The 23,627-nt window shown below is 49.8% G+C and overlaps 1 protein-coding gene across 2 annotated transcripts in view; it reads right to left on the bottom strand.

The window, feature by feature from the left end:
* The window catches only part of UBE2D2 (ubiquitin conjugating enzyme E2 D2), a 29,575-nt gene extending 11,565 nt beyond the window's left edge, over positions 1-18,010 (bottom strand). The window contains exons 1-5 of one of the 2 annotated variants that reach the window (XM_086758531.1): positions 17,498-18,010; positions 8,080-8,143; positions 3,208-3,239; positions 3,039-3,116; positions 2,845-2,950 (exon numbers count right to left, since the gene is read on the bottom strand). In XM_086758531.1, coding sequence (XP_086614657.1) covers positions 2,845-2,950; positions 3,039-3,116; positions 3,208-3,239; positions 8,080-8,143; positions 17,498-17,521 — 304 coding nt within the window. In that variant the 5' untranslated portion in view covers positions 17,522-18,010. The remainder of the gene's footprint in view (positions 1-2,844; positions 2,951-3,038; positions 3,117-3,207; positions 3,240-8,079; positions 8,144-17,497) is intronic. The other variant, XM_086758532.1, reaches the window with a different exon arrangement.
* Positions 18,011-23,627: the final 5,617 nt, after the last annotated feature.

Raw genomic sequence — 23,627 nt, 5'->3', positions numbered from 1 at the left:
CAGCAAAGAGGGCAGGAGCAGGCTCCCAAGCCAGGTACTTGAGTGATGTCTGGAGCAGCTGACCATCCTCCAGAGCACGAGGAGCCGAGACCCCCACCTTCACCACTTAACAGAGATGATTCAGTAGCACTGACATGATTTTCCAGTCTTCTCACCAGAACAGTGGGACTATAGATGAAGAGAAAGTCACTCCACACTCCTTTACCCTTCCGCTTGCAGCCGAGGGTGAAAGACACGTTCATGTGCTACACATTAATTGGAACACAGCATCCAGCCCACGTGAACTGCTGACAGCGCTGCCTACCAGACGCCTCGGGAAGAGGAAGCTGCGTATGATAAGCTGTTTCCCAGAAAAACCTATTTCTAACCTCCTCCGATTCCTCTGCCGGTACAGAAAGCACACTTTATAGTGGTGTCCCCGTTATCTGCTGACAGATTTTAAATTCAAACAGCTTGCTCCCAATAGCATCCCTTCTTAAAGGGTGGCACAATTCGGGAAACAGTAAGAAATCTACACTACAAACACCAAATTGCTGCTTTGGAAGGGGTGTAAGCTTCATGCTGAATAACTTAAGTCTTGTTATTCTCTTTTAATTACCTAACCCAACAGCTTTTCCTACTAGCACCACATTTATTCTTTGATAAGGCTAATCAAAGAGTTACTAGAGCGCTGAAATAGCCCCAAAGTCTACAAAGACACAGTTCTGAAGTGACTGAAAACAAGATTGCACCCTAAATGACTGAAGTGGCCTTTGTGGAATTTATTTACACTCATTCAAGATGGGAATGCTTAAGTATCAGCTCTTGCCTCTTATTAAGTTGAGGTCTGCTTTCTGACAAGACACCCCTGTTATTTCTGAGGGAAGTGTTCTGAATTCCTATGAAGTCACCCATAAGAATTTCTTTTACTGCCTTTAAATCCTTCATGAAAGGAACACCAAGGGAACTCAGACAAGATAGTTTTCTCACTGGTTACAGCTGTATGTGTTTGTGCTGTATGAAGGAGAGCTTCTGCATCAGTAATCAGCAATATCAAATCACCTAATTTCCGGGAGTGTACTTTAGGAGGGAGATGGGGCGACAGAAGGGTTCTACGTAGCACAGAACAGCCACACCGACCCCATAGATTACTGTAAGCCAGGAGGATGCAGTTGGAAGTTGCTAAGAAAAAAAACAGTTCAAGGCAGAGAACAGGAGGAGATGGAGATGTTACTTTGCAAACCAAATACAGTTGCAGTGTGCTTTTAAGTGTTAAGGTATATGAGTGACTAAAGCTGACAGCCATTGACAGGCAGTCCACTGACGCCCCTAACTAGCCTCTTAAACTCCTGCCCCACCTTTTCCCAACTGACCTAATTCCAGTCTCTCCTCTAGTATTTTCAAAGGTGTTCCCTACCAGCCCACTGCCTATACAGACATTTTAGCACAAATGAAAGATACCACGCCACATCACACGTTCTCCAGCTATGGCATCCTAACCAGTTATACAGCAATTCAGGGAAAACAAATAGCTCTCAGTACTCAGCACTAACTTAGTGCTTCCAGCAGTAGCCGGCCCTTGACTCAAGGGACTTGTAAAGAAAGCTGCGTCAACCTGACAATCACTTTCCCTTGACTGATACCATTTCTACAGCTCTTTCAACTCACAGTGAAGACTTTCAGCTTCACGCACTAGCAGCTTCACTTCTGTCAAGAGGAGTCAAGATATTGTTTTGCCTTTTCATCTGTTTCCACAAACGTGGAAGCCTTTAGCTGGACAGAGATGGTAGGAACTTTTGTGACCTCAGTCAAAAGGGAGCCAGCCATGATGTGCAAGGAAGGGGTACCAGGAGTCACCTGTCTGAATGCAAAATAAAGTGCCTGGGAACATCACAGGTAGTTGGAAGGAAACAGGCAACAGAACAGCCTCTCGGAGCTGGGACACATGAAGGATACTGTAATTAAACACGATATCTGCAGCATTTAATTACAAAAACAGTGCAAAGATACAAAAATGGAATGGTCAGGACATGCTCCATGCACAGACGAGACCAAAAATGTTCTCCATCGCCATGGCTACCTCTACAAGCCACAGATCTACACTTCCAGTAGTCAGAAATATCAGTAAAATTTAATTGCGGGTCTTCTTGCAAGGTGTTTAAAACCTGTTTGCATTACATAATATGAATAGTGCTCTACCAGGCAACGGACATTCCAGGGCCTCACAAGCTTACACAGTGCACAAGGACCAAGGTAATTTTTTTCAGCTAAAAAAAGCTAGTATAAGCTCCTTAAGTTTCACAACATGTTTTAGTAGTCCATGTCATTGTAAGTTTTGTTAAAAAAAATTACCAGAGTTCTGATGTTCCCTTGAAAAAGGGACTTTTTTTTTTTTTAAGATGATGAAGAATCAAAGTGGGTTTAGCTTTTTTTTTAAAAAGTCACAGGTGTTCCCTGACTTATTTTACTTAGTATGCATTTTGAATATTGAAGTCTTCCATTGTCATGAGCTAGGTTTAATTTTGGGTTTGGGTTGTTTGTTTGTGGGGGTTTTTTTGACTTTGTGTTTGCTTGGGGTTTTTTAAGTGTTTAGACTCAGAGATGAGGTGGCAAGACTAAGTCCTTAGTGCAGTAAGACTTATCTGATCCACTGGCAAAGCTGAACAGGCTCCCTACAGTCACAGGGGAACTGGATGTCCAGCACATCCTGCGCTCAGGAATTGTCTGCAAGCTAGACGGAGAGTCACAAGACTGAAGCAGAGACCGCAGGAATGGCTGACAGCAAGAAGGCAGCAGCTTTTACATCCTAAATCCCACTCAGTAATTCATTTCAGCAGAGTAAGAGCAAAGGAGCGTTGGAGGTACCTTTTGAAATAGTTAGTGCTGGGGACCACTGTGATCGTAGAATATCAAGACAAATGCTGCCATTACTGTTAATATTTGGATGATAGATTCTTGTTGTAAATGCAACCTGCAGAAGAAGGAAAATTTCAGTGTAGGCTCAGAAATGTACATCACACCATAAGGTAATGAACAGATTGATGGTACAGGGCACTCACCTTAGGCGGTTTGAAGGGATAATCTGTTGGGAAGTGAATTGTCAAGAAAAATACTCCACCTTGATAGGGACTGTCGTTCTGTTAATGAAAAAGAATCATTGCAGTTCCATGAGTTATTACAAGAAGACTGCTCATAAAAAGCTATGAACATCAATTCTCTCATACTTACTGGTCCCATTATTGTAGCTTGCCAATGGAACACTGAAAAAGAAAAAGACTTACTTCAGTTTGGAGAAGCTCAAGTGATGAACCACTTACTTCCAGACAAAGCAGCACAGAAAAGTCTATTTTAAAAACAAAGCCTTCTGAAAGGCTGCAGGGAAGCAAGCCAAAGAATTAAACAGAGACAGAGCAAAGTACTCAGCACTCCACATTCACTCCATCCACATTGGTCCACGCTTCGGGATTGCTGTGATACCACACGTGTTGTGCCCCACAAAAAAATCCCTTCACAATAAAAAAATCCAGACAGTTAGTGTCAACGTTTCAGACCCGATAGATCCGCGAGTTCAACCTTAGTGTTTCCAACGAAGCACCTGAATCAAAGCCCAGTTTCTAACGACTGCGCTGCCCTCAGAGCGAGCTACAGCAAATGTACAGCATGAACCTCACACCCAGGGATCTCTGCTACACAGATCCTTGATTACAGGGAGGGTAAGCCTCAGCTTCCTACACACCGTACATAAAGAGTAACCTAAGCCAGCGTTACCTTGACTGAATGTTTTGTCTTCACAGCGGCCTCAAGATTTCATTAAAGCAGCAGAAAGCAATACCAGTCTTAAGAGAATGCAGGACTGACAGCCTGCTCGATCCTTGGGCCAGGACGTGCCAGTACACACTTCCAGTTAAATGGAGACACATTAGGACGTTCTCAGGACTCCTGCGTTCTCCAAAGGCTCCAACGCTAGCTTGTGCGAAGAGCACCAGCTTCAGTTACCTGTGAAACAGTACGGTGGGAAGTTTCCCTCTGCATGGATGTCAGCTACATCGCCCCTGCAGAACTGGGGAGCTGTAGACAAGAGTCCAGTTGTTGCAAGGTAAGTCTTCAAGATGCAGAAGTTGAAGCCACCTGCAGCTACGTACTTAACTTGCAACTGGCACCTACAGCTTTCAAGACTCCCTGTAATTTTGGCCCAGAGTGCCACTACTTGTTCTAATCCAGCATGAGCAGTTTTTAATTACACGCGGTACAGGCATTACAACCGGGAATGATCTCATACAAGGAAGGGAGACAGTGGGAACAGCCCTGCCGAGGCAAGGGGAGAAGAGCGGTCAGAGCAGCAGGTTTGTTACAAAGGCGATTACAGCTGGTAACACCGCCTGAAACTCCAGGCTCAGCGTAAAGACAGAAGCCCACATGTTCACACGTAGTGTTCATCCATTTCAAGAGGTTCACACAGCTTCACAGGAAGTCTGTGTGACCTGCAGCAGGACAGCAAAAAACCCAGGACAAGAGGACAAAGAGGTGGCAGAAACCCAGCCACGAAGAGCACAGCTAACCACAGAAAAACCACCGAGAGCTTCAGAAGCATCAGTAACGCTGGTAAGACTCACTGACTGCGCTGGAACACGCCGACAGCACCGGACCTTAACCTGCACACCTCTGCCCGCTGAACAGAGAAGGAACTGTTGTCTTAAACTCAACAACAAAACAAAGAAACACTTTCACTGTGAATCTTAACATTTTACAAGCTCAAAGGGTGATTTGGTTGGTTTTTTTTTTTGGTTAGGGTTTTGTTTTTTTTTTTTTTTTAAACGAACTTCCACCCCAAACTCAAGGAAAGCTCTTGTTTAACCCAAGCTTTAGATTCTCACAACATCCAGGACAAGTTTGAGGAACTAGAAGATGGCTTTGTCATGCAGAGCTTATTTCAATTGATTCTTTCCTTTGAAATCAGCCATTCAAAAAGTTATTTACAAAGTAAGGGGGTAGCTAAGCACACATACGCGTTTGGAAGTGAACTATGCCACTGCACAGCACTGTGGAAGCATACTGGTGTAATCCAGTCCCAAGCATGTTTCCAAAATAAAGGCGAGATGTGGCTGGAAGAGGGCTAAAACTACACTACCAAGAGAAAGAAAATCCTGTCCCTACAGTTAACAAGGCAGAAACAGCTCTTCACTTTCCAAATTTTATGAACCACAGGGACAAGAAGCTTGTAACTGGGGACAGTTTACACCATCGGGAATAGCCACAAGATATCACTTTGCAAGCACAGCATGTCCTGACTCCGAGAAACGTCATCCTGGCAAGGCAGTGTGGTCTCTGACAAGTGCGCTGCTCAGCCACGCAGCCGAGCTCATGAGAGTAGGGGATCTTCAAGTAGTGAAGCCCTCCAACTATGTGTGAAGAACTCTAAGCTTAGGCTTGTTTTCTAAAAGGAAAAAATTAGCTGCCAGGATCTTTCTGAATCATTTCTGGACTATTCAAAGTGCTGAAGTGTACAGAAACTAATACATTCCTGTAGAAATCTAGGACTAGATTTAAAAAAGCACCTGAAACCTGAGAATGAAAATACTGAGACTGGTGGAGGTGTTGCAGTTCAGCAGTGCCTTCAAAAAAGTGAAAGCTGCATCTGCTTTTGAGGGTTTTCAGCAGTAGTGTCAGACTTCTAGTTAACTCTACAACTTATTTCTGCTTTCAAAATAGTATTTCAAAGAAGCTTGTAGTTTCATGGAAGAGAAATTACTACGATGTAGAGACAGTCTGAGGCTTTTCTTCCCTTTAATTACCATGTGTGATTTGTGCCATGATAAACTGCTTCATAGTTTCCAGAGCCTGTCAAAGGTGATGGGGAAGGTCTGGTGGAGGAGGTGGTAACGAAAGTTGGTGAATCCTTAGAATAGAAAGTTACTGTGGAATACAGAAGGCTTTAAAGCAACATGCAGTTCTCCTCGTGCCACCTTTCTGAAAGACTCTCACTATTGAGTGACACTTTGGGTGTATGTAAGGGGACAGCAGTGGCAGCAACAGAAAGGTGCCTCCTCCGAGATCCCTGTGCTCTGGGTGTGCCTCACTTTTTTGAAGGCACTGCTGAACTGCAACACCTCCACCAGTTTCAGTATTTTCATTCTCAGGTTTCAGGTGCTTTTTTTTAATCTAGTCCTAGATTTCTACAGGAATGTATTAGTTTCTGTACACTTCAGCACTTTGAATAGTCCAGAAATGATTCAGAAAGATCCTGGCAGCTAATTTTTTCCTTTTAGAAAACAAGCCTAAGCTTAGAGTTCTTCACACGTAGTTGGAGGGCTTCCCTACTTAAGCATCCCCTACTCTCATGAGCTCGGCTGCGTGGCTGAGCAGCACGCTTGTCAGAGACCACACTGCGCAGTGGGTTCAGCGCAGGCTGTTTAATGGCATCCCAGTCAGAGCTTCCAAGTGCCCTTACACAGCCTTTTCTACACAGCAGAGCTGCTACAGGAGCATAAACACACTCTCACCTCAGGCATTTTAAGCCCGAGATGCCAACGCATTTGAAGCGAGCCCATGGTGAAGCTATAAAGCAAAGGTGAACTTACAAGTGCTCCTGTCCCATTGCAAACACCCTACTGATCTTGCTCACCTAAGTGATGATCAAGAGTTGAATGCCACTACAAAAAAAAAAGTAGCTCACCATAAAGTGTGAAATCCTAGTTAACATGGAGAAGACTGTACAGCTTGCAAAACCACTGAGGTTTAAAGGCCTCTCACAGAAAATCACCATTACACATGGGGCAACAATTAAGTTGCCTTATTCACAGCTGGTCAAAGCAGACTGGGGAACATTACCTAGAGCTGAGATAGTGCTGTTTATATGGATGCTGCTTTAAGGCACACGCTGTATCTTCCTCTCCAGGCAAAAAATACATGTACTAGATGACAGTAGAACTTCTTACTATAAAATTATCTTAGACTAAAAGTTTCAGGGTAGGACTATAAAGAATAACTGCTTTTTGTCTGTGCTTTAACACACCCCCTTGAACTTTGAAAAAGGGCAGAACAGCTACTCCCAATCGCACACCAGGTGAACAACTCTGCACAGGAAACACAACCAGCTGATGTGCAGGCCAAGCAGCTTCCCCTAGGCTGTCCTCTATACAAAACGTGGCAGGGGCAACCAATTTGAGTACAATTTTAAATATAACAGTACCATGTGATTCAACGATGGCCCACCTGTACTTCCTATCTCATACCTAAGCAGCTGTGTCCAAACTGAGAGACAAGTTAGTCACAACAGCAAGATCCACACATTCTGATTTTGCTTACTGAGAATGCCACAAGTGATATTCCAAATGAGCAAAATCCTGCCTAAAATACAGAGCCAAGCCCGTTCTTCAGCTCTTATGCTCTGGTGTGCTCTATAATACAACAGCACAAAATAGATTAAAGAACAACCAATGTTTCCAGTGTTCCTATAACCCATTTGATAATACTATTAAATTTTCCTAAAAAAAAAAAAACAAACAAAAAAGAACACTACTTTTGATTCAAGCTTTAATTTACCAACTGGTTTTCCTTCCATTCACATTTTAACCTCTTATCCCCAAGGACTACACGTAGCCCCCTTACAAACTGCAGTGTTAACCAACTCCTGTGTCAAACACTGGTAACTCCGACCTTGCTGTACCAGCACCTGGGATTAGGAGCAGATTGTTTTATTTACCTGCACAGCACCACATGACTGCACCACACGTAGTTCAGATATCAAAGCAGTTCAGAAAGCTGTATGAAGCTGCTTGCCGGTTCGGCCACAGAGCTACTGAAGTTTACTGACTTCGTGCCCCGTGAGAACGCCAGAACAGCTCTTTGAAAGGTGTAACTTGAGCCATCTCCAGCGCACAGTCACCCAATCAATACAACAGGAGGACTGAGATCTCCAGCGGTACATAAGGAAGGTATTAAGGAACACAGAGGGGCAGCAAATGTAAGATTAGTAAGTGCAGTAGTACGTAGTACTCTAATCAAAAGTAACAGAAAGGTTCTTGCTAAGGAACTGGACGTCCTAATTTAGAAGGAAAAAAGTTAGAGACTGCAAGCATTTGCCGATAGCAGCATACTTACTGTCATCACCAACAGGCCCTGCTGAACACTGTGCTGGAGGGTCACGTGCCAGGTCATTCAACTCCTAGAAAACAGGAACAGTTTTTCATTTCATTTCAAATCCAATCATGTTATTGGTAAAAAAAGCTGCGAGGAGCACTTTAGCTATCGTTTTTGCTCAAACGCAGTGCTCACATCAGTGAGTTTTCTGAAACCACAAGAATGGCAACACCACAAAACTAACAGCCAGGAGCCCAGAAAGCAGAGTTGCATCTTAAACCCAGGTAACACAATTGGCGCGCACAGCAGTTACTTTTCTGTATTGCCAGAACCTACTAAGTCAGCAATCCTCATCAAGTCATAGGGTCTGTCGGGTTTGCCTTCACTGATAATACAGTTTAAGAAATCCCAAGCAGTACTGGGGTATTATACACCCACCACCTCCAGGTCACAGAGATAAGATGGCCCCAACCCAACCACTCGCAGCGTCAGCCTTATTTTACCCTCTGTACCCCAGCAGCTCCCAGGCTGCTCCAGCTACACTGATCTAGTTTATCATCTCAAGCCGGCAGCAGCCTTTTTGCAGTACATAAGGCTTCATGACCTGTGGTCGTTTCATCTCCAGATGCATGCACCAGTGAATACAGGTGGTTAAAGGGAATAAAACACAAGGCCTTCTCTACCTACAGAGCTGCTAGCCCCTGAATGGAAACACTCAAGTTTTCAAGTACCTGCATCAGTCACATTTTCCTCTGAAGAAATCCTATTATGAGTCTCAATTGTTCTGATTGAATGGGTTGAGTGATTCAGAATCCTTCTCAACTACAGAGTTTCAATTTGAAACAGAATTTCAGCCCAGATAAGAAAAAAAAAAAAAAAAAAAAGAGTCCACACTGTCACCAGTAACTCACATTAGCAATTTGCTCAGGAAGTGGACATTTAGTGGGAAGTGCAAATAGAGTAAAACTTTTTCTGCTATTTCTGGCTCAGCCACTGACCTGCTTTGCATGACAGGCCCAAACATACCAACTCTTCTCTGTGCTACCTTGGTCTAGGAAGCTAAACATAAACACCAGACAACCAGCACAAAGACAACTAAACCTAGCTGCGCTGCACGCAACAGCTTTTCACCTCACAGCCTGCAAGGGTTGCCAGCAACAGTCCACAGGGAGTTTCAGATACCAGACTTATCTGAAGCTTTTGATAGACAAAACATTTAAGAACAATGATCAAGACAAGCTGACTGCAGGAATGGAAAAAGTTTGTCGCTTAATGGCCTTCTGTTATTTACAGGCAGTATTTAAGCTCTTCGAACAGAAGATCTCTGGGAGCTCCAGCTCCCACTTTCCACGAATCGAGAGGCCATGCCAACCAAACTCTATCCTGTTACAACAGGAGAATGCTGCCATACACTGAACAAGTGAATGTGGGGATTTTTCCCTGAGTACGCAGTCCCCCAGAAGTCTTGCAGAGGAGATGCAAAGCATCACATACCCTGACTACTGTAAAGTGTACACAAGTTTGGTTTTGCTCTCAGCAGCTCCCAGCTTTTTAAAAGCCCAGCTGAAAGCCCCCTGACTTGACACCAGACTACAGAAGCTTTTCCAGTGCTCCTACTGAGGAGCTTCCTACAGTGCTGACCCAGGCAAACCTTGCTCCCACACTTGGCAGTTCAGCATGGACCTGGACAGGAGTAGGTGGTGAGCATGCAGCACCTGCTGAAGAGCACCTCCAGACACCCTCTGAAGGAGAGAAGTCTTTCAGAGTTGTCAGTTAAGCGTGTCAATTCAGAGTAGCCAACTTCAGCCACGTGAGGGTTCCCCCTTCACCTCTCGGTTGCAAGTATCAGCCAGCAGGAGGATCAGTAACGCGCTCAGTCCGCAGCAGCACACCTCACACCACTGCTGTACACCTCACTGCTTTACCTCCAGAACATTCAACACATTGAGCATCAGCCTGAGCAACGGAACACTGCTCCACCCGAGAGAAATGCATGTACTGTGAAAGTTTCCAGAGCGATGGCCTGAAAAATAGAGTAGCAGTGTGCTCTGCTTCAGCATCAGTACGCCAAGAGACACCCTGTGCAATCAGCAAAGGAACAGGCAGTTGCTTACACACAGCCTCACAGGCGCCTGAAGGCCACATGCCTTCGTGCTCAGTCTGCTCATGGTACACAGAGTGAAGTGAGTCCCCACATGCACAAATTTAAGAGTACAGGCATGAAAACTTACAAACAGGAATACACCTATTACTTTTAAGTGTATAGAGTACGGTCCACTTCCAAATGCCACTGGACTCTAATCTTCTGGAAAAGACAATTTAATGTTACAGTACTCAAAATCCCAAACATATCTTTAAAAATATACACCACACCTAAGCCTCTCTTCCTTACCATCTCTCACTCCCTTCACTCCTGTTTTATGCATAAACACAAAACACCACCACTAGACTCAGGAGTACAGCTGTAAGAACCCATATTTTCCACGTAAGACCACAACCTACTACAGATTGCGTTTAAGAGCCTAGCACACACCTGCCCTACTATAAAGGGGAAATAGGTACAAAACGGGCTCAGCTTGAGCACGTGTTCTGCCAGCTAGTAGAATACACAGCTCCAAACCTGTCCCAACATTCACTCTACGTCCTGCCGCTCAAAAGCGCCGCTTCAAACCGGATGAAACACCAGACCTTCAGCAATACCACGAGGTAAGTCTCACAACAGGCACAGAGACAACACCGAAGTTCGGCTAACAACAGCCCTGCTTCCCATCAGACTTCAGTTCCAGCTAGAAGGACTACTTTGGTTTTCTGAAGCCATGTACAGTATCTCACTGGAAAGAGATGACTTACAACAAACACTCATACCACTTGTCCCAGCAATGCAGCTCTCACCTAAGGCAGCATCTCAGGTTTTGCTCTACAAATTCACAGACTGAAGTTATCACAGATCAAAAGACCCATGCAAAAAGCCATGTGTAAGCTTCTTGCACTTGGTAAAGTTCAACAACAACTCTCAACCCAAGCTCCTGCGATACAAATCCTCCCAGTTTTTGTAAAACAGCTCAGGTAACAACGAGGATGTTTAACCTCCACCAGACACCCCGGAGCACAGCCACTGGCTGCAGGACACCACCAGTTGCCTCTGCACACCAGAGGGGCTAACACATCACCGGATTTCCTGGTGGGCACAGATGATCTCTTCAAGCTGCCAGCATGCTCACAGGATTCCCACTACTCACTTGTCAGACCTGCAGAGCCAAGTTTAAAACCAGGAATGGTAGCTGCATTTATCCAGGTACAAATGGAGAGGAGCTGCTTCCAGACATCATTGAGGGAGACCAAGAATCAGTTGGCTTGTAACTCAGAACAGACTCTGGAGTTCACATAAAACTGGAACTCACAAGACATGGATGATTCAATTCCAGTTCAGTATCACCCACAAACCAGCTGTACCTGCACATCTCAAACCCTAAGCTGCAAGGCCTGCTGTACCTCCCTGCAACCTGGGAAGGCCTGCTAGTCATTGATCAAGCCTGGTCTTGACAATGCTGATTTTAAAATCAAAACCTGAAGAAAGCTGTAGCTAGTTACCATTTGAGACAGCTTCTGATCCTTAAGCACATGGAGAAGGTTTTTGCCTTAGGAACTTAAAAGTTGAGACTGAAGCAGCCTTTGGATGAAGTTCCAGTTCGAGTTATTCGGCTCCCAGGAGGCTGCCTCACCACGAGCTGGCTGCAGCTGGAAAGCCAGCCTACAGAACTGACCCTTTCAACCATCTCCGGGGCTGTGCCCGCTGCTGCGGATCACGCCATCAGCCTGGTCCCTCTCACAGTGAAAAGCATTTATTAGTGTCTCAGCAAAAATGGGAAAGTGGGAGCATGGCGCAAAGCAAGGCAAGGTTCAAGGTGTCCCACCCAAAGGCCAAATGGAATCAAACTACCACCATTACATCCAGGAACTAGATGCCATAAAGCTACAAAACTCACACAGGAAACTGACATTTAGGCTCCAAAAGCAGATTTAATTGTGCCAAGTTCCCAACAAAACAACCCCCTACTTCAGGGTTCCATGAAAGCATTTTAAGGACCCCTACCTGTGCTTCCCAAGTCAGGAAAGGCATTCAGCTGCCAGCGAGGCCTCGGGGCACGCAGGAAAGCCAGTGCCACAACCCTCACCCAGACTCAGGCCACCCTCCTCCCGTCAGCCCGCTTCCCGGCAGCCAGCACGCTGCATTTAGAATGCATCTTCATCAAGCAGTTCACAAACTGCACAAGAACTTTTTAAAGCACTATCAAACACAATTGTTTTAAATCTTAAAGTTTAACCCTGCACATGTTTCAAGTTATAATTAACTGTAAACTCCAAAGACACTTGTTAGAGAAGTTCAACTTACTCCTAGACAGCAATTCCCTCCCCAGTCTAACACGTGCATGGTAAAGAGTGCTCTGGCTAGATGATGAGACTAGTTCTAAGGATTAAGTCAATGCTAATACAGCCTTCAGCAAGAATAACCAACATAACCGGCACCTCATGAAGCCAACCCAGCGAGTGCAAAGCCAGCATCCCTGGCAGTCAATCCCAGCTTGGCACACAGCAGAGCTCCCCAATACGCTCCAACACCCTGGACGTATGCCTCCAAACAGCCAAAGGTTATCCAAAGCCCTTTGAGCTTGGACTCCATGGTCTCTCCTCCCTGCTCCGGTTTGAGCTGTCTTCAAGCCGTCATTTACTCAGAGGCCACATCACCAGCTTCACTATAAGCTTAACTTTTGCTTCAGGTTGCCGCCTTAAGTGAAACAAGCTTTTAATCTGACTTCAGCAAGTTCATTTGCCTGAAGCCCCTAAACCCTTCTGTGACAGGTAGTCTAGGGCTGTATTACAAAATCACAACTTCTCTAACCAAAAAGGAACTTCCAGCCGCTTCACCACGAATTGTTAGCGGCGTTCAACAGAGCAGCGCCAAGCAATGTGGCTCCAGGGCCAAAGTCACACGGACAGCACCCCGCCTTACCTCGCAGCAGGACTACCCCGCAGGCAAGCAGCTGCCCGCGCGGGTCCGATGCGGATGTCAGGCTGGGCAAGAGCCTGCCGCACCTTCCACCTTTACCCGCTGCCAAAAGTACTGTGTGGGGTGAGGTGGAAGAGCCTACACTCACCACGTGTCTCACACTGCTCCGCGCTCTGCCTGCCGAGCCGTACCTCTGTACAAGGCAGCGCTCACATGCGCACACCAAGGTCAGATCACCAGTCCCCTACACCATCCAGATGCTCTCCTGGTCTACAGGACTTCTGTGATTCCAGAGTATCTAAGGCTACCACCCCTATTAACAGAAGCATTTTAATCTTCAGAAAGATTTTAATCCTTTCCTTTTGACAGAATCTGCTTTTTCAGAGCTTGCAATGCCACAGATCCACAGACCAACTTCTTCCAAGACTCTGCAAAAGTCAGAAGGCAAGCAGTTCAGTGAGTAGCAGAAGAGGCAGGCTGCGTGAAAACCAGGAGTCAGCAAGGTACATGTTATAAACAAGCTCTGATGCAATTGTCACCTCTCTCTTTTTTTTTTTTTTAAAAAGCCTGAACAGCAAGACAACAACTTCCTCCTTGTGCGGAATCCGAGTATCAAAAAGCCCAGCTAGCTAACAGAAGCTTAACCAGTATTCTCTGTAGTAGTGACACCAGATATTTAACACAAGCGGGCCACAAACGCAGCGAGAGGCCGTAATGGAAGACCTGAGTTGCTCCCAGCGGCTGCTGTAAAGCAGCACTGGTAGCACAGAAATAACACGTGTGCTCAGCACAGGTAGCCTGCACACAGCTCTGAACGTTAACACTGTTCAGCCAGCCAAGCAATCCAACACGCCCTGCCCGCAGGTAGCGTTCGCTTTGGCAGAAGGGACGCCTAAGCATCTCAGGGGGTCAAGCAGCTCTGGAATACACGCAAGCCCATCATCTCCCACAGCTGAACAGGGACATCACTATGGAAGGGACAGTCCAGTTCTGCAAAGCATTGCCTGGTTTTCGGGCCTGTACCTTACAAGCAGTAACAAGCCACCATTCCTCTGCTATTAAAGAAACGTTTTGTTTCAGCAGGGCTGAAGCACAGCTTCCAGTTTCCTCTTCCGCCTCACTGCAGGGTCCATCAAGCGGTTCATACGGGGGAACCCACAGAAGTCACTGAGCTAGCCTTTTACTCGCTCTCCTGCTCAAAGAGCTCCAAATAGTGCCCGAGTAATTCAGTTATAGGTAACGCATTTCCTAAAGATCAGCAACACAGATGGGGATGCAGCTGAATCCAAAGTGCTTTGGCTTAAACCTTAAAATGAAACCGTTCGTTATGGCCCTCCAGCATCACTCCCATCCTACCCCTGGATCTCTTCACATGGCACTCCTTATGAAATATATCCATGATAAAACAGGTCACTGTTATAAGAGTAACAACAAAATTGTTCTACTTCGTTGTTATCCCCACACTTCACGGGGACTCTGGCGGCTGGTATCATTGCCTACATCCCAGATGTTTCTCACAGGAAAAGAATTCCAAGTTTTAGACCTGTGAGTCAGTAAGCACCTAGGCAAGAATTAAGAACACCACTGCCTGAAAGGCCGTGGTGAATAATACAAGCAGCAATCTGATAGCCGGTCTCAAGTCCGAGCTCTTTCGGAGCACCTGCTTGAAGAACAGCTGCTGCTGCTTCGTGCAGACACATTATCCCAGCTCGAGTCTCTGGACAGCCCCAAGAGCAACCGTGCCACCAGAGACACGCCGGGACAGAGCGCCCAGGTTCTCACACCACCTCACGCACCAGCGACAACACTACTTACCCTTCACCTTCTGCCCTCTTCCAGCCCAGAGGGGTTCAACGCGCAAGAGGCCATTTCAGGTAACATTGTTGACACTGTATCAAAAGTTTACTCTTGGGATTTTCTGCTTGTTTTCAGGTTCTCATCCCTAGATTATCCAAGGACACAAAAGTTTTGGAGAAAACCTCACAGTCTGCAGTGGAGCACAGAAGTCAAACGGGAGCCAGTGGCAAGATTGAGACCTGAAGACTGATAATACCCTCAAAAAAATGCCTAAGCAGCAGCTTTCCTTCCCATCGCTTCTCTGTCCTCAAGTCTGCTGGGATTATTTCTACTTGATCCACATTCTGCAGGCTTTTGTTCTTGCCTCAAGGTGCAGCAGCAAAGGTTGGAAACTTGCTGTTCCCCTTGTTATCCTGACATAAGATACCGCTGCTTTTTCCAGAGACCAGAACAAAAACAAGACGATGATACAAACACTCCACAGTGTTTAAAATAGCTGGAGTGTATACAACCAGTGATTATTACTTAAGTGAGACAACTAAGTGAGTAACTCAAATTAAGAGTGCTCCTTCCCAGTCTGCAGCCTAACTCCCCTGTAACTTTTAAAGCATCCCGACTGCTAGAACAGGCGGTTTTATTTCCCTTCACGTGCTTTGTTTGTTGGAAGCGTTACCTACAGCTCCATCACCTCTCAACAGCCACCACACCTGCTCCACTGAAACACTTGGTACTTTGCAGAGCTCAGTACACACCACTGCTCCGGCAACGCTCTCGCTGCTTCCCAAGGCTTTAAAGACTCTTGTAACCTTACACACTCCCCCATTATCCCGCAGGATTCTTTATCTTTGAAAAGCAGCCTGAAGAATCAGTCCATGAGCACTCAGTGTTAACAAAGGCTTCACACATTCAGCTTCTCCCCTGCTAAAAAACACAGGCTAGAAACAGAAGCGCTCAGAGAGCGCTGAATTCTGAACCTCAGCACGCGCTATACTACAACAAAGTGGCTTTCCCCGCTTTCCAGGTTACCGGACAGAAAATATACCCCCTCGCCAAAGGCCTCGCACTACCTGCCTGTCCCTCCCGCTCCCAGCAGCCCCATTTATCCCATTCGGCGTGCAGCGCTGTGCCTCCCTGGTCTATCGCAACAGCAGGCACGCGACCCGTTCCCAAGGAGGAAGCGCTCTTTCAAAACACCTGCGAGCCCACAAAGGCGCTGTGAAACAGCCTTCGCTCTGTGCTGAGGATCGCTGAGCGAGTGACAGGATGCTGCAGACAAGCGATGCTCAGCCGGAGCACAATTTCCTTACGTAACCCGCTGCCGTACACGTATCTGGAAGTTTCAATACACTACAGTTATCCTCAAAATCCTTCCCTCTTGAGCTCTGCCTATCCCACGAACATACGTAAGCCTTCAAGCTCTCTTCAATTTTCTTCTCCAGCTTAGCTTTAATTTGATCAGTATGACACACGAAGCTTCACAAAAACTTCAAGATAACCTACAATCAAAGCAAAGACGTTAACGCACAATCCAAATCTGACACTACATATGTAACAAAACAGAGCCAGCAAGCTGACCTTAAATACTAGGTAGTGGGTTCACATCTGGTTCTAGACAAAAAATGGGACTGACAGAGTAATCGAGACCAGAAATGGTATGGGTGGGCTGGCTTCTACACCTGAGCCTTGCATGGAGGCTCCACATTCTGCAGGGAAACGGGTGTAAATTCCCTGCCTTATCACCGAGGTAACAAAAGCGTGCTTCAATAATCCTCTCTTGTTTTTTATTTTTCCCCTGGCAAAAGGTACTACGATGGTCAAGCGGAGCACGGTTTTAAGCCCGCAGCGGGTTCAGCAGCGGCGTTTTTCTGAAAGGCCAGGGCACCGGGCGCGCTCCGGGAGCAGGCCCCTCGCCGGCCTTTCCCCACGGGATGACTCAGGCCGGCTCCATCCGAGCCGCGAACCGCCCTGCCCGGAGCGGCTCAACGCGACGGGCTTACCGCGCTGAGCGCCTCGGCAGCCGGCACCGCCGCTCCCGGAGGAAGGACGGGAGCCCTCCAGCGCCCGGCTCCCCGGCGCGCCACGGGAAAGCTTCCAGGGCGGCCTCCCCTCGGCAGCCTCCCCGACAGCGGCGGGGCTCCCCGCTGCCCCCACCGGTCCCGTTCCCCCCACCCCCGCCAAGGCCCGGCCCTGCCCCCCCGCCGGCGCCCCCTCGCGGCCCCAGGGCCCCCGGGCTCCGCGGGCCACGTTGCTCCGGAGGGGCCCGGCCGCCGCGACCACCGCCGGCCCCGCTGCCGGGTAACAGCGCTCGGGGCCCGGCCACGGCCCCCGCCCCCACCCCCGCGGTGCCCGGGCCTTCCCCGGGGACACAAACAAAGCGGCCCGCACCGCCGAGCCGGCCGAACTCCTCCCCCGCTCCCTCCTCCCCGGGCCCGGCTGCCGCCTCTCCCCGACGGCCGGCCCGCCCGTTCCCCCCGCCCCGCACCCCACCAAGGCCGGCACCCGCGGGACCCCGCGCCGCCGGGGCAGGGCCCGGCCCTTCCCTCCCTCCCTCCCCGCCGGGCCCGGGGCGGCGGCGGCCGCCCGCGCTGCGTACGGCGTGCGCGGGGCCGGGGCGGGCGCGGGCCCTGCCCTTACCTTGTGGATTCTCTTCAGCGCCATTGTGTGCGCGAGGCGGCGAGGAGGGGCGGGCGGGCAGGGAGGGGGCGGCCCGCGGGGGACTATTTTCTGAGGGGGAGGGGAGGGGGGGGAAGGGGAAGGAGGCGCGCGGAGGTGGCGGCGGCGGGGGGAAGGAGGAGGGGAAGGGGGGAGGGGAAGGAGAGAGAGGCGGGGGGAGGGAGGGGGGCCCCCCCGGGCGGCGGCGGCGGGCGGGGGCCGGCGGGCCTGGCGCGCTGCTGCCCTGGCGGCGCCGCGGCGCTGGAGCTCGGTGCCGCTTCCGCAGCTCCTACCGCATCCCTCCGCCGCCGCTTTATGCGCTGGCGCCTCCTCGCCGGCCCTTCCGCGTATCACTCCGCCGCGGCACCCCCCCCACACCTCCCCGATCCGCCGCCCCCCGTCCTCCTCTCCGCCACCGGGATGGCGAGCGGTTGGCGGGGCGGCGGGGGCCGCGGGAGGGCCGGGCGAGAGAGAGGGGGAGAGAGAAGGGAGGAGCGGGGGGCGGCGGGGACTATTTGTCCCCCGGCCGCCGTGCAGAACTCTCCAGAAGGGGGAGGGGGAGAGCGCGGAAGGATACGGCAGAGGGAAGCGCGTGACGGAATAGTCTCGCGAGAAGGCGGGACGGGAAGAAGTCCCGGCCGCGCCGCCGCTGTGGGGGCCGATGAGGGCCTGGGGCGGCCTGGCCTGGGCCTGGGCCTGGGCCTGGGCCTTAGGCTGGGCCTGGGGCGGTGCGGGCACCCCCGGCGGGACCCCCCGCCCAGGCAGCCCGGTGGGGATCGGCCGCCCTGCTCCGCGGGGTGGTGGCCGGCCCCAGGTGCCCGGACTGAGGCCGCGGAAGGCCCGAGGCCCCTTCCCGGAAAGGCCCGTGGTGTGGCCTCCCCGCCGAGGCGGCGGGAGCGGCGAAGGCCCGCCGGGAGCGCGCTGAAGCAGCGCTAAGAGCCGTGCTGGTCGCACCTTGGAGCTGGCAGGGGTGGAGTGTGGCTCGGCATCCCCTCCCCGTGGGCAGTGCCGTGGCGCTGGCACGCGGTCCTTCGTCTTTAGGCCGGGGGGGACACACAGACAGAGTACACCAAGTAGGGCACAGCGTGGCTGCGTAATAAAGGTTTGACCCACCAAACAGGTTTTCATTTATATAGCAAAGTATCGCAAATACCGGGCTTGCCGAGCACACCAAAAGCACAGTGTTGAGTGAAGAGCACGAGGCAAGCGACTGAGGGCTGGAGGACTCGGTACCCAGCCGGCCAGCGGCACCACAGGTGGAAGCCAAGGCTGCCCAGCAGTGACAGCATCTGTAGCCCCGGTGGCCAGGGATGGAAGGAAAATTCATTTCCATCCAGCATCCCCATGGAGAACACTGATATGGGCAGAAATAACCATTGTTCTCAGATGGCTGTGCAGCTTGTGTCAAGAGAAGTTTATCAAATAATCCTTCTGATGGCCACCGACCAGCTGAAGCGAACCTCTGAGCCCCATCACCACAACTGGTTTGTGTAACAGCACAAAGCATGAATGGGCAGTTGCCGTAACCAGCCAGCTCGAACAAAAGGGTGACTTCCCTTCGGGTCTGAGCCATCAGAAAGTGAGCGAAGGAGGCTGGGAACGGGACACTGCTTGCGACAAGGGCTTTGCGCACATGTTCAAAGAGGGTACCTCTGCAGGGGAGTTCAGCCTACAGCCAAACTGCCCGCATGTGGGACATCTTGTAACAGTACGATGTTTTAAAATCTAAATCAGATTGGAGTATTTTCTGTTGGTCCTGCTTCTCTTCCCGTTGCCGGCTCTGGATCACGAATTGGGACTGGACGCTTGCCCCTCCACCTTTGGCTTGTGGTGGCCGGTGCGTTGTGCGGTCTGGACCCTTCCAAGCTGTCATTCCTGCTACCGAGTCGAGTAAGAGAAATGCCAAGAGCATTTTTAATCAGGGTTGAAAATCATAAGACTTTCCAGGAAGGCATCAGTTCTTGTTTCTCTACAGGAAAGCCTGGCTTCCTATGGATTTCTCTCTTGCGTAACTAACGTTTTTAGTGAATTATACTACAATTTTCTGTTATTTCCTGTCTTCTTCTCATATAGTACTGCAAGAGGGTTGTTTTCCACTGTTCTTGTCAATCCCACAGCTCCTGTGCGTCTCTTGGCAGAGAGGGATGAAAGGCTTAAACAGGAGACTTCAGAATTAAGTGAAATACTCCACTCCAAGCGGCCAGAAGCAGCTCTGGGCTTGGAGCTCGGCTCCAAAACTTCCCCTGGGGGTCAGACTGTCCCTCTGCCAGCTGGTCCCTATAGCCAGCAGAGCTACCCGCAGGATTAGTTTGCTTGCTGCTTTTGAGCGGGCAAGATTTGAAAACCCTGCACTTGCTTCTGATGTCGTGCTGGCGACGACGAACGCATGCCTGCCTGCTCCTTCCTCCTGCCTGCATGGCTGCTGCTCGCCGTGCCCGGGAGGAGGTGAGGATCTCCAGCAGCGCTCGCCCCAGCCTCTCAGGAGCCTGGGGACCGCTGCCTCTCGGCAACAGCTGCGGTTTCTTCTCTTCCTGACTTTGCTGCCAGCCTTTCTGCAAAATTCAAGATTTCTTTTCTGGTGGCTTTAGCATAGGGTGTGTTTTGAATTAATTTCTCTTTCCTCCTCCACTTCTGGTATGGAGAAAATAATTCAAAGCCTCATAAAAATGGTTTTCTGGGGTTATTTTTTTCCAATTACTTTGGTTGCTTTTTGTGGCTTCTTGCCCTTTTCCCGCTTTTCTGTCGCCTTTTGGGTTGCTGGACTCCCCTCGAGTGCAGAAGAGCAGACAGCCCCGTGCCAGCTCACTGCTCTGCCACCCCAGCACAAGGGAGCCTGCTGTCCTTCCTTGCCACACCAGTCTCCACCAGCACGGGGAGCTGGACGCACTCGTACTGATCCCAAGTAGTCCTGGCCCTTAAGGCTCCCCCCAGTCCTGGGGCAGAGGCAGAACTGCTTCTGTTCCAACGTTTTCTGCTTTCCTCTCTTTTTGCCCGGCCAACGTCTGATCCCAGTCAGGAGGTCTGATCCCGCTTACTGGAAGCGACATCCCAAATTCCTCTATACCAGGAGATGCTCCCTTGGTCTCCGAGAGCAGTGCAGCCGCGATGGCTTTGCCCCTCGCCCAAACCTGGCCCACCTCTCGACAGGGCACACATCCTGTGTGGAGCTGCAGTCATACCAGTGGCTCTGGGGCACAAAAGGCCTCCCTCTCCTCGGGCACCTTTCCTCGGGCACCTCTCCAGAAGCAACCTTCTCACGCTTCCGGGGCAGTTCTCAAAATCACTCCAAGTCACAGCCTCAAAGGACTTCATTCTCAGAGGTCTGCACATCAGCCAAGACTAAGGAAATCTTTTCCCAGTATTTTCAGGAAAAGTGTTGGATTTTGTCCCCAAATTGGAAAATTATTTTTGGCTTACAGTAGCAACAGAAACAGTCTGGATTGCTACTTCTTCCTTGTCAAGTTTTGAAAAGTCCTCTCTGAGTAGTAAAGCATTGTAAAACTCAATCCCAGGAATAAACAATTTTGAAAATAAAAAGAGAGGAAAACAGTTTTGTTGTGGTTTTAGTAGCAGGATACCTGTGATCTGCTGTTCCTTACCAGGTGGATGTGAACTTCTCTAAGAGATAAGAAATGGAAGCAGAAAAGTCATTTTTGTCGTTGTTATTCATGAGTTCCAGCCCCTTAGAATCGCTGAGAGGCAAATCTGAGTTGCAGCTTCTGAGATTTGGCCCGTAGCTGTAAATGGATAGATGTTAGCGCGGTGGAGGCGCAGGGCATTGAAGACTGGGACATGTCTTGGCCAGAAGGTATTTTCCTCAGGATTCACAGTGAGATCTTTGTCTGATGTGGCAGTAGATCACACGCTTCCCACTGGAGCTCAGTTGTGTCTCGAAGTGCCATGGGATGCAAGAAAGATCAGGCACGGACAAACATCAACCAAAGATCGCAGGGAGCAGAGCCAGGGAATGCCTGGCCCTGCTGAGCTGGGGGTCAGGATTTCTCCTCCTGGCTTCTCACCGCCTCGCGCTACGCTTGTAATGTCCTTTGCATTCTCTTCCCTTTGGTTTCTCTCTTTGCTGAGGTTTCTTGTTTACATTTCCCCTCCACGGCCCTGTCTGCAGCACTTTCTCACTGCTGTCTCTTGGTTTCTACTCTCTTGTTAGCACTTTCTTACCCCAGCTGCTGCCTTTCTCCTTTGCTCCTCTTCCACCCCACCTGTGACTTTTGGAGGTGTCCTCCTGCAGGTTTCAGTCTCTTCCTGCTCCTGCCCAAACATGAAGACAGTGGGATTGACCCATACACGCTTTTCTGTATCCCATATGAGATCGTATCCCGGTCCTCTTCTCCAGAAGGAAGAGTTCTGCTCACCAGCACGAGAGAAGATGCTTTGGGCTGCATCTCCTCTTGAAATTGATGGCTGTTCCCCATCCATAGCAGTCCCTGCTCCAGAGAAAGTGTTCCTGGTTAGGCAAGTGCTCCCCACGCCAGTTGCTGCTGGACCCTCGCACAGCACCCTGTCACAGCATTTTAGATGTTCCACCTGCAGCTTTCTGCCTTCTCTCTGCCAGGGAGAGAGCTGGTCCTGCAGACCCGAGGCGCTGTGGGGTCTCTTGTCCCAAGGGCACAGCTGTGCTCTTAGCTTCTGTTCCAAAGAGAAGGACTGAGTGATCTGCTGTCTGTGCCTGCCAACATCATCCCGTGCCACCATCATCCCATCATCCCGGGGAGACCTTAGAGTGGCCTTCCAGTACCTCAAGGGGGCTACAGGAAAGATGGGGAGAGGCTGTTCAGTAGGGCCTGTTGTGACAGGACGAGGGGTAATGGTTTTAAAGTAGAGGGAGGCAGATTTAGATCAGATATTAGGAAGAAATTTTTTACACAGAGGGTGGTAGAACACTGGAACAGGTGGTAGAACACTGGAACACCACCAGAGAGGTGGTGGATGCCCCATCCCTGGAAACGTTCCAGGCCAGGTTGGCCGGGGCTCTGAGCAACCTGATGTGGTCGGAGATGTCCCTGCTCCTGGCAGGGGGGTTGGACTGGATGGACTTTAAAGGCCCCTTCCAACCCAAACCATCCTGTGATTTTATGGTTCTAAAATTGCAGAGCATCACTAGAGGAGTTAGCTGAGCCCTGCCTTTTCCTCAGGTGACTCCTGCCTCTTCGTGCCTTTCCTTCACCATCCTCCTCTGATCAGCTCTGCTCAGCAGGGTCAGGCTGCGGTGCTGTATTAGGGGAAAAAGCTAGACATGCTTAGGCAGAGGCACAAAAGAGGCACCTCAGACCCCACCTGCAGCGCTGCATCCAGTTCTGGAGCCCCCAGCATCAGAAGGACGTGGAGCTGTTGGAGAGGGTCCAGAGGAGGCCACGCAGATGCTGAGAGGGCTGGAGCAGCTCTGCTGTGAGGCCAGGCTGAGAGAGCTGGGGCTGTTCAGCCTGGAGAAGAGGAGGCACCGGGGAGACCTGAGAGCGGCTCCCAGTGCCCAAAGGGGGCTGCAGGGAAGGTGGGGAGGGACTTTTGACAAAGGCATGTAGGGATGGGACAAGTGGTAATGGCTTTAGACTGAAAGAGGGCAGATTTAGATGAGATATAAGGAAGAAATTCTTCACTATGAGGGTGGTGAGGCACAGGTTGTCCAGAGAGGTGGTGGATGCCCCATCCCTGGGAGTGTTCAAGGCCAGGCTGTACGGGGCTCTGAGCAACCTGATCTGGTGGAAGGGGTCCCTGCCCGCGGCAGAGGTGTTGGAACTGGGTGATCTTTAAGGTCCCTTCCAGCTCAAACTGTTCTATGAGTCTATGATAAAAATTCAAGGGAGTACAAACTTCCCAGACTAAATCTGATTTTTCTAGGCTTTGGTAACCAGTTAGGCCTTTGTTAGAAGGTGAAAAAAGATCACTCTAAGGAAGGTAAGACACAACTGGAAAATGAAAAAAACACACTTTACCAATGTGGGGCAGACGCCACACAAGTGGGCAAGCTCCAAAAGAAGAAACCTCCCAGAAAAATGGACCTGAAGGTGTGGAGAAAGTGGAGTGAAGGGCTGGGGAGAAGCCGGCCCTGCCTCTGCCCCGTGCAAACAGCAAAGGGCCTGCCTCCCTTTCTGCAGCC

The sequence above is a fragment of the Chlamydotis macqueenii genome, chromosome 14 (genome assembly GCF_036417535.1).
Source record: "Chlamydotis macqueenii isolate bChlMac1 chromosome 14, bChlMac1.mat, whole genome shotgun sequence".
NCBI classification, from domain to species: Eukaryota; Metazoa; Chordata; class Aves; order Otidiformes; family Otididae; genus Chlamydotis; species Chlamydotis macqueenii.
This window is presented reverse-complemented; position numbering and strand designations above follow the sequence as displayed.